General features: G+C 37.1%; 1 protein-coding gene across 2 annotated transcripts; it reads left to right on the top strand.

The window, feature by feature from the left end:
* Nucleotides 1-401: 401 nt before the first annotated feature.
* On the top strand, nucleotides 402-14,271 carry LOC310729344 (collagen alpha-1(XXI) chain-like). 2 transcript variants are annotated; one of them, XM_083547452.1, is made up of 7 exons: nucleotides 402-569; nucleotides 8,183-8,300; nucleotides 8,536-9,096; nucleotides 10,608-10,773; nucleotides 11,631-11,856; nucleotides 13,637-13,810; nucleotides 14,146-14,271. In XM_083547452.1, exons 2-7 carry the CDS (start codon nucleotides 8,222-8,224, stop codon nucleotides 14,254-14,256), a joined length of 1,317 nt encoding a protein of 438 aa, XP_083403578.1. In that variant the 5' UTR covers nucleotides 402-569; nucleotides 8,183-8,221; the 3' UTR covers nucleotides 14,257-14,271. The 2 variants fall into 2 exon arrangements, with proteins under 2 accessions (XP_083403578.1, XP_083403579.1); XM_083547453.1 differs by lacking the exon at nucleotides 402-569 and adding an exon at nucleotides 1,436-1,548.
* The last annotated feature ends 24 nt before the right edge of the window (nucleotides 14,272-14,295 follow it).

Below are 14,295 nucleotides of genomic sequence, written 5' to 3'. Positions count from 1 at the left end.
CCATCATTAATACTACTCCCACCACCAATATTACTACTACTACCACAACCACCTCTGCCACCACTACTACCAATGCCATCTTTAATACTTTTTATTATTAATGTTGTTGTTGTAGAAGTAGCAACTATAGTTACTAAGAATATTATGCTAGTATACAGATAATAATAATAATAATAATAATAATAATAATAATAATAATAAAAATAATAATGACAATAATAATAATAATAATACTAATAATAATGATAATAATTGATTATAATAATAATAATAATCTGCACAGTGTAAGCCCCACTGTAGCTCTATGCAGTTCCTTGATCATGTATGTGAGATTGTACAGATGTGTGTAACACTGCAGGATGGAGCGTGCGGCCGGTGGCGCGCTGATGACGTTACACTCGGCGGCAGGATAAGAGCGCGCGCAGGGAAGACATGGCCTCCTCCAGCGAGAGCGCGCGGAACTGCAGTGTGTAGAGGAACAGCAGCACTCCGAGCTGTAACTCTGGAGCAGAGTCTGCAGTTTCGAAAGTCATAACTATAGCAAGTTCTGGAAGCTCTTCAGCAAGAAGGTAAGTGTGCTTAAAGCTTGCCTGCATACTGCATGCTGTTAAGTATTGGGCTGGAGATGAATAATTAATTAATTGATTACTCGATTAATTAATTGCAGTTCCAATTGCTAATGGTTTTCTTTAGTTGATTTGTATTAGTTCACAGAGGGACTTTAAAGATTCCCTAATAACTTATTTATTTTTGTGTGTGAGTGCAAATGCAAGATTTTTTTTTTTTATATTTCTATAATAATACTTATTAATAATAATAATAATAATAATAATAATAATAATAATAATAATAATAAAAACTAATGTTTGTAATTCTCTCTTGGACAATAAATGTACGTAATTCAATTGATTTGAATTTAATATTTAAATTATTGAGTTCAGAATTAATATTTTTATGCTCATACGAGCAGATGATGGTGAATATTGGATAGATATTGACTTGCACCGCCCTCTATGGGTCAATGATATCACTGCTAATTATGCAAAACGTCCCCCAAAAGAGCGGCCCATGTTCTGTAAATTTTAGTATTTTTCTTTTCTATCAATTAATAATTTAATAAACAACCCTTAGGTTTTAAATAAATCTAAATCTATAATGTACCTTTGAATTGTGAAGGTTTTCTATGACCAGGATAAGGAGCAAGTGCAAATCAAGTAATTGGTTTTAGCACATATTTCAGTCCAGTTGTGCACTGGTATTAACTGACATGTTTGACTGCACTGTTGAATACAGCATTTTGTAGTACTTAGTTTTAATTGTGTTTTAAGCATTTCTCTGACAAATACATTTGACCTTCAAATACATTTGACTTTATGTTTGTCCCGTTCAAATGAGCAAACTAAAATAGCGGCGTGTCTTTTTCAGTGTGAACAGTATGAGAAAAATGCCTACATAGAGAGGTTTTTGGCCTTCATTTGGAAGATAAATACAGTTTGCTAGCCACATTCAGTGTTCATAAGAAGGTCAAGTGAAAAGAATGCTTTAAAGGTAAACTACACTACAATATACAGGATGGAATAAACCTATTTAAATAGTATTCTATGTATTCTGTCAAAGAACTTAAGAAAATATATATGGGTGTATTTCAGAATGAACAGGCATTTAAAGCCTCTACACACTACATCCGGTTTATGGTATAGCATTTTTATTTTCATTATGGACATTTCTGTATAACACATTTTATATACATTTTGTGTTTCATCACTACACTAACATTGTGTTTCACAACTGTATTTCTGTCTATTTTGCTATTTGTTTACTGACTGTAAGTCACAAATTTTTATTTCATTTATTTAAAAAAAAGCCATGGATGGTGTAATAGGTGAAAGATATCTGATGTGAGTTGTAGCCTGACTGATCTCTTTTCTCCCTGCTTTCTATCTGAGCTAAAGGAGATAAGGTTCAAAGTTGCAGCCAACTAACGGCTAACAATCTATGTAATTTCACTCGCATTTGAGAATCAAACAAGGGTGGTGGTGAACCTGTTCACCGTATGTATGCAGTCTGGTAAATTAGCCTTTACTGAAGATTGTTTATATGTTGTTGCAGGAGAGTTGCTTGTTATACTCAGTGGTCTGCAATGCAAATTCTTTACTCCCATTGAAATTTTTTTTTTTTTCTCTTAGTAATATAATGATCCATGTTCATTAAGTGTGTGATTAATTTAATATGAATTAGAAAGAAAGAAGACGAAAAAAAAGAGAATCGTGGGAATTTTCAAGGCACCTTATAATTTGATTCAGTTGTAAATTGCCTATATACTGTATGTTGATGCATTTCTGTTTTTATATCCAACCTTATAATTTTTTAATTAGACTTTTTTGTGATTTGTGACATTTTAATCAAATTGTACAAAAATAAACAAAACATCATATACATTCTATAAGGGTCCTGCCATACCATAGCACATCTGGTATAGAGAAATATCAGCCCTCCACAAGTTCTCTCCCAGTGGAGAAGCCCATCACTGGGTGTGACCAGAAACAAACAAAAAAGGGGCAAGACATGGCACATGCCACATGTGCACCAGCTGTCGTTCAGTCACTATCACAAGAAAAGGACAAAGCGATTATTAAGTTTATTTGTTATTTGATGAGCGTTGCTGTACTGAGTCTAATTTCAGCCAGATGTATGTGTTTAAGGAGTACTTCACCCAAAATGGTAGATACTGACATATTATTAGCATGATCTCATTTGTGTAATGTCTAGGACTTGTAAGGACTGAGGATCCCAGTTCTTTGGGACTTTAACTTATTATAGTCACAATTGTGTGGTGGTACAAACAATAAACACCAGATCAAGATTTGTGAAAAAGTTTCTGATCAGTATCCTCACATATATACATATATAGAGTAGATTTGCTCAAAATGTGCGGCGTTGAAGTGGTGTTGAAATAAACAAATGTTTTAAATAACATTAAACAGGGATGTCCTATATATATATAACTAAAATAATGATAAATTAAACTGTCATTTAAAATACTTGGTTGTAAAGTTTGTGTATAAATGTAGATTTAAAACCATTTTATATTTATGAGAAACATAAGCACACTCATGGTCTGTTATATTTTTAAGAATATTCCTCTTTTCCTGGCCAAGCCTCAGCAAATACAGGCATCAAATGAGTCAAGCATTTGTCAGTATCTATTAAAAGTGGCTTAAGGAAGGAACAGTGGTGAACCAGTGACAGGGTCGTGAGTGGCCAGGGCTCATTGATGCATGTGGGGAGCGAATTCTGGTCCATGTGGTCCGTACAACAGATGAGCTCCTGTAGCACAAATTGCTGAAGAAGTTACTGCTTTTAATGCTCGATTAGTCAGAACTGTTTTGGCAGAAAAAGGGGAACCAACACAATTGGGAACCAACACAATTTGTCATAATGTTATGCCTGATCGGTGTATTAAATTTTAAAAGTTTAATACTTTGGATAATTTCTCTCTCCAGTTGCATTGTGCCCTAGTCATCAAGTATCCCTTAATCAAATATTCCCAGTGTCACTTCTTGATTACAGGATGTTGATCAAATGTATGATAATTAATATATAACTTCATATACTATATAGTTTATTCATCACACTCATGACTGTTTAGAGTGCATGAAAATGTGCATTAGAAATTATCTGAATTGATATCTACATTAAGTATTAGGTAAAGTGTGCAGAATATTATGTCATAAAATAAATCTAAAAACTTAACATGAATAATTGTAAATTAGCTGCACCGATGAAGATCTTCATGAGATATTTAGTCCTTCAATTGTGTAACAGATGCATTTCAGAAGCATGCCTTTGAGCTGATGCTGGCTGTGGAGTGAAACTCAGACAAACCTGGGTTATTAAAGGCTCTAGGATGTCAACATATGTTTTATATAAACACCAGATGGGATTGAGTTACATTTTTATAGTCCTTTTTAAATGTTTGATTGAGTTAAGGATTTGTTCATTCAAATCATCTGCTTTACCCCTTTAACATAGGCACCTGCTCATGCACAAGTGTGTACAGCTTTTTTTGGGGTTTGGCACTAAGTGACTCCAGCACTTAAAGATTGCACCTGCTGTTGATTCAGGAAGAGAACTTGTCTTTGGTTAAAAATAATTATTCAGTTCTTTTAGACTTCAGATCAATTCAGCTGGTATGAGTGAAAAACTAGATTTTACAAAACTGGTGAATGATGAGTTTAAAAATATATTTAGTTTTCGGATTTTGGCTATATTACACTTTTACAATGTTCTACATTATACCATTACCTGTAGTAAAACAGGTCACATTTATTAACAGTTAATTTATTTCAATTTATTTGATGTGCACATTATGTGCAGCAACCACCTCTTTATTTGTATCAGCCTGAAATATCTGAAATTCAGACCTTTGCCTTTTGTATTGAAATAGCATGTGTAAGGAATTGCCAATAGGCATTCCTTGCCTTTGCTTTTTATACCCCCCTCCGGTCATTCATTTCTACTGACAGTAGGTGTAAGCCTGACAGTATTTTGTGAACTATAGTAGTACCAGGTAAGAGCATTTCCAAAAAGATCCTTACAGATCCTCCCCAGTGTAATGAATCATTGGGCCTGTGCATATACTGTAATCAGTTTGGGCAAAGTGGCTTTCAGGTTTAAAACGTGTAACTGTTGATCTTTTTTCTTGTTTATTGACAGCCACAGGGGACACATTCTAAATTGTAAGCATTACTCAGTACTGGTCAAGTAAAACTAATTGTGCAAAAATGCATTTTAGCAAATTTCACAAACGTATACTGAACAGAAGTAAATGTGAGTAAAGTCGGCATAACATTACTACTTGGATGATGAAAATTGTCTCTAGGTTACGTATGTAATCCTAGTTCCCTGTGGAAATGAGGCGCTGCGTCGAACCGCTTTGGGAATGCGCCCGAGTGTTCACGCTCTAAAATAATGTGTGTAATCAGTCAAAAATGGGACGCTGGCCGTCACCGGTGGGGTGACGTCACGACCAGGAGTATAAAACACATATGAGTAAGGGCAGCGGCAGCTTCTATAGGGGAGAAGGAAGCGCTGCAGGGATGCCGGAGGTGTGGCATAGAGACGCAGCATCTCGTTCCCTCAGGTTGCGTGACTGGAGGAGTAAGGGAGAACCAGCGGGAACAGGGCGACAACCGCAGGAGGAGGCCACCGCAGTATTGTCCGTATAGACCAACACGTGGTGACCTCTGAGGTCTGAGGGGAAAGTGCTAGAAGCACGGGCAGCATCTCTAGGCAGTTGATGTGCCAGCGTAGACGGGGCTCTTCCAACAAACCTTGGGCGGAGCGACCACTCATGCTCGCTTCCCACCCCGTGAGGGACGCATCTGTTGTTAGCATTAAGCGACGACCGGGGACTCCCAGCATGGGGCCTAGAGATAGGAACCGGGGATCTGCCGTGTGACCTTGAGGGTGCGGAGGGGGTTGCCCCTTTGTGAGAACCCACGGGTCCTGAGACAATACTAAGGGGTCCCATGTACAGCAGGCCAAGTTGAATCACACTGGACGAAGCTGCCAGAAGCCCTAGCAGTTTCTGGAACTGCTTGACAGTGTAAGGCTGCCCTTCTTTGACCTGATGGCCATAAGGATGGCCACAATGCAGGCAGGGGAAAGCTGCGTGCGCAAAGTAGTCGAATCCCATATGGCACACTCTTTCCGGCATTCAGCCGAAACCCCAACGCCTTCATGTGGGCGAGAATGACATTTCGATGCCGGCCCGCCGACTGTTTTGATTGAGCTAGGATCAACCAATTGTCTGTGTAGTTGAGGATGCGGATGCCCTGAGAACTCAAACCGCATCCACACATTTTGTGAAGGTACAGGGTGAAAGGGCAAGGCCAAACGCAAGAACTCGGTATTGGTAAGCTTCCCAAAAGTGAACCTCCGGAACTTCCTGTGAGAAGGTAGGATGAATACATAAAAATACGCATCCTTTAGATCTACCGTGACAAGACAGTCCTCGGCTCTAATTTGAAGCACGACCTGCTTGAGGGTCAGCATCTTAAACCTGAGTCTCATGAGAGAGCGGTTCAGCTGACATAGATCTAAAATAGGATGTCCTTTTTGGGAACTATAAAGTACCAGCTGTAGAACCAGGAATCCCATTTTGATGGAGGGACCACCTCGATGGCCTTCTTTCCAGTAGAGTGTTTACTTTACTTAGCGGGAGCGGAGCGAGCGCAAAGACATGCGAGCACAGTGATCACAGTGGCCCCCTTTAGAACCGACTTCCCATGTTCCACTCCCAAGCAAGCGACACACAAGCTGTGCGTATAATGAGAATAAGCTGTGCGTATAATTTGCAAATAAATTCTTTAAAAATTAGACAATGTGATTTTCTGGATTTTTTTTTTCTCATTTTGTCTCTCATAGTTGAAGTGTACCTATGATGAAAACTACAGGCCTTTCTCATCTTTTTAAGTGGGAGAACTTGCAATGGTGGCTGACTAAAGGCAGTTTTGCCCCACTGTAGCTGATTGCATATAAACAGATGATTCTTCAATTTGACCACAAATCACTGCTTGTTTTAATGTCATGTGAAAATTTTAAGACACAGATGCAGGTTTGTTTGTCAGAACAAATTTACAATTGCTGCTATTAGGTTTTGACAGATAAGAGAGACGGTGTTTATTCCATGCTGTTTGACTGAGCTTCTTGAATTCATGCAGTAGATTTCATTTTAAAGGGCCAATGAGAAGAAAGGTAATATGTGAAAACTAAAGCTCGATTTTATACAAATCCATGTACCCGTCTGAAGCTCAGTTTTCAGTAGGAGGTCGATAGACATAATTAAAATCAAAAGGTTAAAACCACACGCTGTTGCCAAGTTAGGTTGCTGTACATGCTTGTGTCCTGTCCAGTTTTCAGTTTGTTGTTGATAAGGTCATGGTCTGTACTAACACAGGCTTCATTCCTTGGTGTCAGAGTAGAGGTGCAAGGCATTTTAACAGTTGTCACACTTTATTTGGCATTAAGCCATAGCATGAATTTTCATGCTGTGAGGAATATCATTGATGCCATTTTAGGTCATGATGTTAACACCTGCATTACTATTTTTCTTTGTTCTAGACAGTCTTATGGAGTAATTTTATAGATATGTGAGAGAATGTATTGCTTCTAAGCAGTTTTCTGTGCTTAGCTGTAATTTATGTCATGAAGTAATTGTGTACATAAAGTATATTGCTTGTTTGTGGCTGGGGTTATAACTGTTAAACTAGAAAAGCAGTAGGTGAAAGACATACCCGAATTTGTGGTAAACCAAATATTTACTGCTTCAGTCTTGAAATAAAGAAAGCAAGAAAGAATAAATTCCAACATAGTGACAAACCAAAGCAACTTCAAGTGATCTAGATTTAACTCATTGTATGAGAAGGATAAAGGCATGTTACAGAGATGTAAGTTATTTTTAAAAGTTGCTGAACTATGTGGATTATTTTTTAGTTGCTGTGCTTGACAAACAAGTTATGCTCAAAACATATTTAAAATTAGTGCTGGCAATGTGATTGACTTGTTTTGTTAGCTACATTTTGAACAGAAAATGAATCATTCTTTCAAGCTATACATCATTGCAAACAGATTTGTGAAGTGTTGTAAATTAGTGTATCGTGATGTAAATAATGCTTGCTTGTAGTCACATCCAGGGTGTGCTTCTGTCTGGCATCTTTCTTGTTTTTTTCCCCCAGAGTTGTATTTTTTACAGCAGGGTAAAATACTGTAAATACTGTAGTTGCTGAAACAAGAAATTTATTTTCTAATGAAAGAGATTTACCAAGGATGTGATTCTCAATATAATGGATGCCATGATGATTAAATAAAACAACAAAAAAAAAGACCATGAGCAGAACTGACAATAAAACACAGGTAAAAAGCAATCGTTTTGCAGCAAAAAATAAACATAATTAAACAATTGAATTAAGCTAAATAAGTTAAATGGAAAGAAATTTTATTCAATGGGTCTGCCTGTCTTGGTTTAATTTTGCTTGCAATACTTTGTCCTGTGAGCTATTCAATGGAAAAACCTACTCGTTGTCTTCTTTCTCTACTGCTACTGTGCCATTTAAGCATAGTTTAAGCATGTTTGTCAGGATATCAGTATTATAATGTTTTCTATAAATGTTTTTTTCAGGAAAGTGAAATCTGAAAGTGGTAGGCGTCACTTTAAAAAATGTTAATAATGAGGTTGCTGTTGATGCCGATGCTCTTCACTTTCATAAGTTCTACAGAAAAGGAGGATATTCGAGCAGGTTTGTTTAAATTTAATTATTTGTCTATTTTCCAATACAAACAGAATAATATGCATCTGTAAAAATATGTTTTGACTCTTTTTTTCAGTGGTTATTGCCCTCTTCTATTTAGTTCTATACTAATTTTCATTAGTATCTTTAAAAAAAAACCATCAGTAACAGTTATTTACTGTCTTTCTAAATCTACCAGTAAAGGTGCAGAGAACTCATCCTCTTTATATCTGATGTTGTTTAGGTTGCAGTACAGCTGCAAATGATCTTGTGTACATCGTTGATGGTTCCTGGAGTGTAGGCTACAAGGATTTTGATATTGCCAAGCGCTGGCTTGTCAACATCACCAGTGGCTTTGATGTAGGCCCCCATTACACCCAGGTGGCTGTAGTGCAGTACAGTGACGCTCCTCGGCTAGAGATCCCTCTCGGCACTCATGAAGGTGCAAAAGAGCTCATTGCAGCTATACAGGCTATTCGATACTTGGGAGGAAACACACAGACAGGACGTGCCATTAAGTTTGCAGTTGATCACGTGTTTGCATCCTCACAGCGCAGTGACACCAGTAGGAATCGCATTGCCGTAGTGGTGACTGATGGAAAATCTCAGGATGATGTGACGGATGCTAGTTTAGGGGCTCGAGCACAAGGAATCACTGTATTCGCAGTGGGAGTGGGCTCTGAGATTACCACCTCAGAGCTGGTTGCTATCGCTAACACACCATCCAGCTTCTATGTGCTGTATGCACAGGACTACACGACCATCGATCGGATCCGAGACTCCATGGAGCAGAAGCTTTGTGAAGGTGAGGCCTGGGAAAAATAGGGAAAAATAGAAAGCTGGTGAAAGCTGGTAAAATATTATATGATGCCGCTTAGGAAGAGTGAAGGTGTGCTCAGGTCTTTTAACCTTAAACACGGGTAAGAAACTTTTACTTATATTTGGTGGTTTTCTTTATAATCCAGCATCTTTTAGTAAATTGTCTGTGCAACAGCCCAGTGAGACACCTCTTGTTCCCAGTTATGAACAAACTAAAACCCATTTTCTTAGTCAGGCTGAGAGAAGAGGTGACCATCTGTGAGCAACAGTATAGTTTAATGCCAAGGAAGAGCACCACAGATGCAATATTTGCTTTGAGAATGTTGATGGAGAAGTATAGAGAAGGAGTTGCATTGTGTGTTGGTAAGTTTATCCACAGGGTCAAGAGTTATATTTATATTAAGTTTGTAATCTGGCGTACCAGTGTAGATTTATTCATTGTTAGAGACTCAAAGCACTTTTGTACGTCACTCTGGATAAGGGCGTCTGCTAAATGCTGCAAATGTAAATAATGTAAATGTGCTGAGAGAGGAGTTGTGGTATTGTGTAATAAAAAAATCAGGTGTGGCAGAGAAGTATTTGAGGGTGGTGCAGGACATGTATGAGGACAGTGTGACAGCAATGAAGTGTGCAGTAGGAATGACAGACTGGTTCAAGGTGGAGGTGGGATTGCATCAAGGATTGGCTCTGAGCCCTTTTCTGTTTGCAGTGGTGATGGACAGGTTGACATACAAGGTCAGACAGGAGTCTTCATCGACTATGACATTTGTGGATGATATTGTGATTTGTGATGAGAGTAGGGAGCAGGTTGAGAAGTAAGTAGGAGTAGGAGTAAGACAGAGTACATGTGTGTGAATGAGATGAAGGGCAGTGGAGTGGTGCAGTTGCAGGGAGAAGAGGTGGTGAAAGTGGATGAGTTTAATTACCTGAGGGCCAACAATGCAAAGTAATGGAGAGTGTGTGAAAGAGGTGAAAAGTAGAGTGCAGGCAGGATGGAGTGGGTGGAAAAGGGTGGCTTATAAGTTTATAGGACTGTATTAAGGCCTGAGATGTTGTATGGTTTAGAGACAGTGGCATTGAGTAAAAGACAGGAGGTGGAGCTGGAGGTAGCAGAGCTGAAGATGTTGAGATTTTTATTGGGAGTGACGAGGATGGACAGGATTAAAAATGAGTTCATTGGAGAGATAGCACATGTACTGTAGGATGATTTGGAGACAAGGTGAGGGATGGAGCTGCCAGAAAGGAGGAAAAGAGGAAGGAATCGAAGGAGGTTCATGGGTGTGGTGAAGGAAGATATGCAGGTAGTTGGTTAAAAGAGGCAAATGTAGAGGACAGAGTAGTATGGAGACAAATTATTTAATGTGGCATCTTCGAACAGGAGCAGCCAAAAGAAGAATTTTAACTCCAGTACTGTCTATGTTAGGCTGTTAGAGATACTAAGAAGGCATGCTAAAGAAGGCTGCCAAAAACACGCTTTTTTTTTGTGGCGTTCTGCAGAATCGGTTTGTCCTACACGTATCCCTGTGGCCTCTCGGGATGAGAAGGGCTTTGAGCTGATACTCGGCATGAAAATCCATCAGAAGGCCAAGGAGATACAGGGATCTTTGTTGTCAGAGACAGCATACTATGTGGACAAAGGGATGGACATAACTGAGGAGACAAAGTAAGATTGTATAGTTATACAATATCATGTAGTCATATACTGAACAAAATTATAAACGCAACACTTTTGTTTTTGCCCCATTTTTCATGAGCTAAACTCAAAGATCTAAGACTTTTTCTATGTAAACTAAAGGCCTATTTCTCTCAAATATTGTTCACAAATCAGCCTAAATCTGTGTTAGTGAGCACGTCTCCTTTGCTGAGATAATCCATCCACCTCATAGGTGTGGCATATTAAGATGCTGATTAGACAGCATAATTATTGCCCAGGTTTGCCTTAGTCTGGCCACAATAAAAGGCCAAATGTAAGGTATAATGTATAATGTAAAATGTCAAGTGTATAAAGCTTAATCAGGACAAACATTTTCAGTAATAGTCCTGTTCCCATTCACTGAACTGAACAAAGATCAGCCATGGATCAGTTGCCAGTTTTTTGCAGGGCCCTATTCACACACTTATTCAAATCTAGGGGCAATTTAAAGTCACCGGACCACTCACTTGCATGCTTAAGGACAGTACGAGGAACCTGTAGAACCTGAAGGAAATACAAACAGTAACCCAAGCTCATGACTGAATCTGTGACCTTGGATATGTGAGATAAAAATGCTATACTTTACATTGCACCATGTCACTGCATAAAATGTTAATTATAAATATTATAAAATAAAATAGCTTTGATTCATGTCTTCATGTCATCAATGTAAAATACTAAAACTTGGGGATTAGCTTTCTATAAATGGGTGTGTCCAAATCTTGACTGAAAGTGTAAATATGAAGAATCAACCATATATTTTTCTATAGTAATGAAATCTTTAGTCATGTTCTCATTAGAATGAATAATTTTATGCTGTTCACCAGGGAGATCTTTCCAGAAGGTCTTCCTCCATCCTATGTGTTTGTGGCCACTCTGCAGCTAAAAGGCACTGTTAGTAGGGAGAAGTTTGATCTGTGGAGGGTACTTTCTAAAGATCAAGAAGTCCAAGTGGCTGTGACGCTGCACGGAGAGGAGAATTCAGTCACCTTTACTACCACTAACATGGCAAATGGAGTGCAGATGGCTACTTTTAATGCACAAGGAGTTCAGGTTTGTAAAGTTTTGCTTTAATCTCTTGTATCTTGTTTAGTATATGTGCAGCATTCCACTGTTAAAAAAAATCATATTTAACATTATTTTACTTTTTTAAGATTATTGACCTTATTTATATTTCACAATGTTATTGAATAATCAATTCTGATTGGCCAATGGTAGAAATTTTTCCCAAAGTGTTCTCCCCTCAGAACATTTTTATGAAAGAAGGCTTTGTGGGTTCTCTGTACCATGACAAACTTAAATTTACTTCAGATCTTTTCCCAAAGGAATCAAAGAGAGCAAAAAATAATCTAGTGATGAAACAATTGCATTAATGGTAACAGGAAATAATTATCCACAACAATCAAAGTAATTATAAATTAATTAAACATATAGCATGTTCTTTAATTACTAAAACATTTTAAACATTCCCAATTTTTGACATACAGGGAATAGAAGCACACAGGTTGAGAATATGACAGTAAATGAAATTGTAGTATGTAAACAATCCATCTTTCCATGCTTGCTATGGTAAAAAAAACCCTGGACATTTTTAACTTAAGTCTTCAAAGTTTTTATTTTTTTTATTTTTTTTTTAAGTATACTTTATTTAGTTTGCTGTCACTATTACACATGACAGTCGTCTTGATTCTGTTCCATATATATATATATATATATATATATATATATATATATATATATATATATATATATATATATATATATATATATATATATTTATTTTTTTACTTACTGAATGTTCTTTTGTAATACTGGTGAGTGTTCCTTGCCTTATTTACACCAAGAACAGCCAATAGTAAAGAAGAAACTAAGTTCCACCTCTCTTCATCACAGTGTTCACACAGCAAAAAAGGAAAAAAGTTGGCTACTTCAGCTCATGGTACTTCAAGCCTTTCATAATTGCCATCTTGGCTCTGTATTTAAGGAACAGGATGTGCATCAATTCTTGGTTGTTTTAGGAAAAGAAAAGTTCAATCCAATCATTTTGAACAGTGGTGGTAGTGTAAGGCTGGATTTTAGCTGCATCCATGTGAGAGGTTTATTCATGAACAACGTGTTTTTTATAAAATACACTTCAATTTGACTACGTGGGGCTTCCATCAAATGTCTCATGTGCACAAAAATCCTTTGTATCAGATAGATTTCAGTTGGTACATAACTGATAATCAAATTATCATTCATTAAATGAATACAGACCTTGGGACTGTCTATATAGAAATGTACAATAATGATAGACATTATAAATTACAAATACTTGCATAAATTCTATTGGATATTGTATCTGATACACCTTTATCTTTAGACGAAATTAACACTTGTTTAATATGTTTTTGGAAGAAACATAAAAACATTTGCATTGTGCATTTGCAAAACATGCATTGATGTATATTTTGACAGGTTTCAGCCTTCTGATATAAGGGAAGGGGGAGCGGTACCTACAATTAGTCGCAATAAGCAGTACTTTGTAGTCAGTGTGGAAAGTAATAAGGTAGATTGAATAAGACAGATAATTTACTCTTACTTTCTTTTTTATAAGGGTCTCTACAAGAGGTCAGCTGTGTACACAAACAATTACAGTATTTAATTACTCTGAAATGCTAAATAGAGGTGTAACATTTTCTTTTTCTACCAATTGATATTGGTGCTACGCTTACAGTGTCGATTTAGACCCTTTGTAAATTATAATAATTTACTTTGTCCAGTAATAATACTGTGTATTACATCTGCCATTCTTAATTTCATATACTTTATATGTCTTCCCTTTCAATTATAGAGGCTCTTTGATCGACGCTGGCACCAGCTGAAGATTCTTGTCAGGCAAAGTCATGTCATCTGTTATGTAGATGACCAGGTGATCCAGCAAGTGGATCTGGAGCCAGTCTTGCCCATTTTTATCAACGGGAAAACTCAGATCGCTAAACAGTACAGCAGTGAAGCTACGATTCCTGTAAGTAGAAGTAAACCGTGCAGATACTTCAGAGATCTGACTTATATGAACACAGAAGTACTGTACATCCAACAACCAAAATCAATGGCCATATGGAACAGCATTTGCAAATCAATTTTTTTTATTATACAATACATACAGTGCAAGTGGAAATCTTTACACTACAAATACATGTCCATTGTGAATACACAATATTTATAAATGTGTTTCTTTCTTTCTTTCTTTCTTTCTTTCTTTCTTTCTTTCTTTCTTTCTTTCTTTCTTTCTTTCTTTCTTTCTTTCTTTCTTTCTTTCTTTCTTTCTTTCTTTCTTTCTTTCTTTCTTTATTGTGACAGTTGGGAATCCAAAAACTAAGACTGTATTGTGATCCAATGCAAAGTGAAAGAGAAACTGCATGTGAGATTTATTCTGTGGTAAGTGATATTTACAGAACGATAAGACTATAGGAGGACTCTGGAATTGTTGCATATCTAACTTTTTTCATC

This window comes from Silurus aristotelis, assembly GCF_946808225.1.
Source record: "Silurus aristotelis genome assembly, chromosome: 1".
Lineage (NCBI taxonomy): Eukaryota > Metazoa > Chordata > Actinopteri > Siluriformes > Siluridae > Silurus > Silurus aristotelis.
The sequence above is the reverse complement of the archived record's forward strand: the minus strand, read 5'-3'. Positions and strand labels throughout refer to the sequence as shown.

Coding starts and splice junctions, on each gene's coding strand:
- LOC310729344 (XM_083547452.1), top strand. CDS start 8,222: ATGTTAATAATGAGGTTGCTGTTGATGCCGATGCTCTTCACTTTCATA. Junction 8,301..8,535: donor AAAGGAGGATATTCGAGCAG/GTTTGTTTAAAT, acceptor GATGTTGTTTAG/GTTGCAGTACAGCTGCAAAT. Junction 11,857..13,636: donor TTAATGCACAAGGAGTTCAG/GTTTGTAAAGTT, acceptor TTTCAATTATAG/AGGCTCTTTGATCGACGCTG.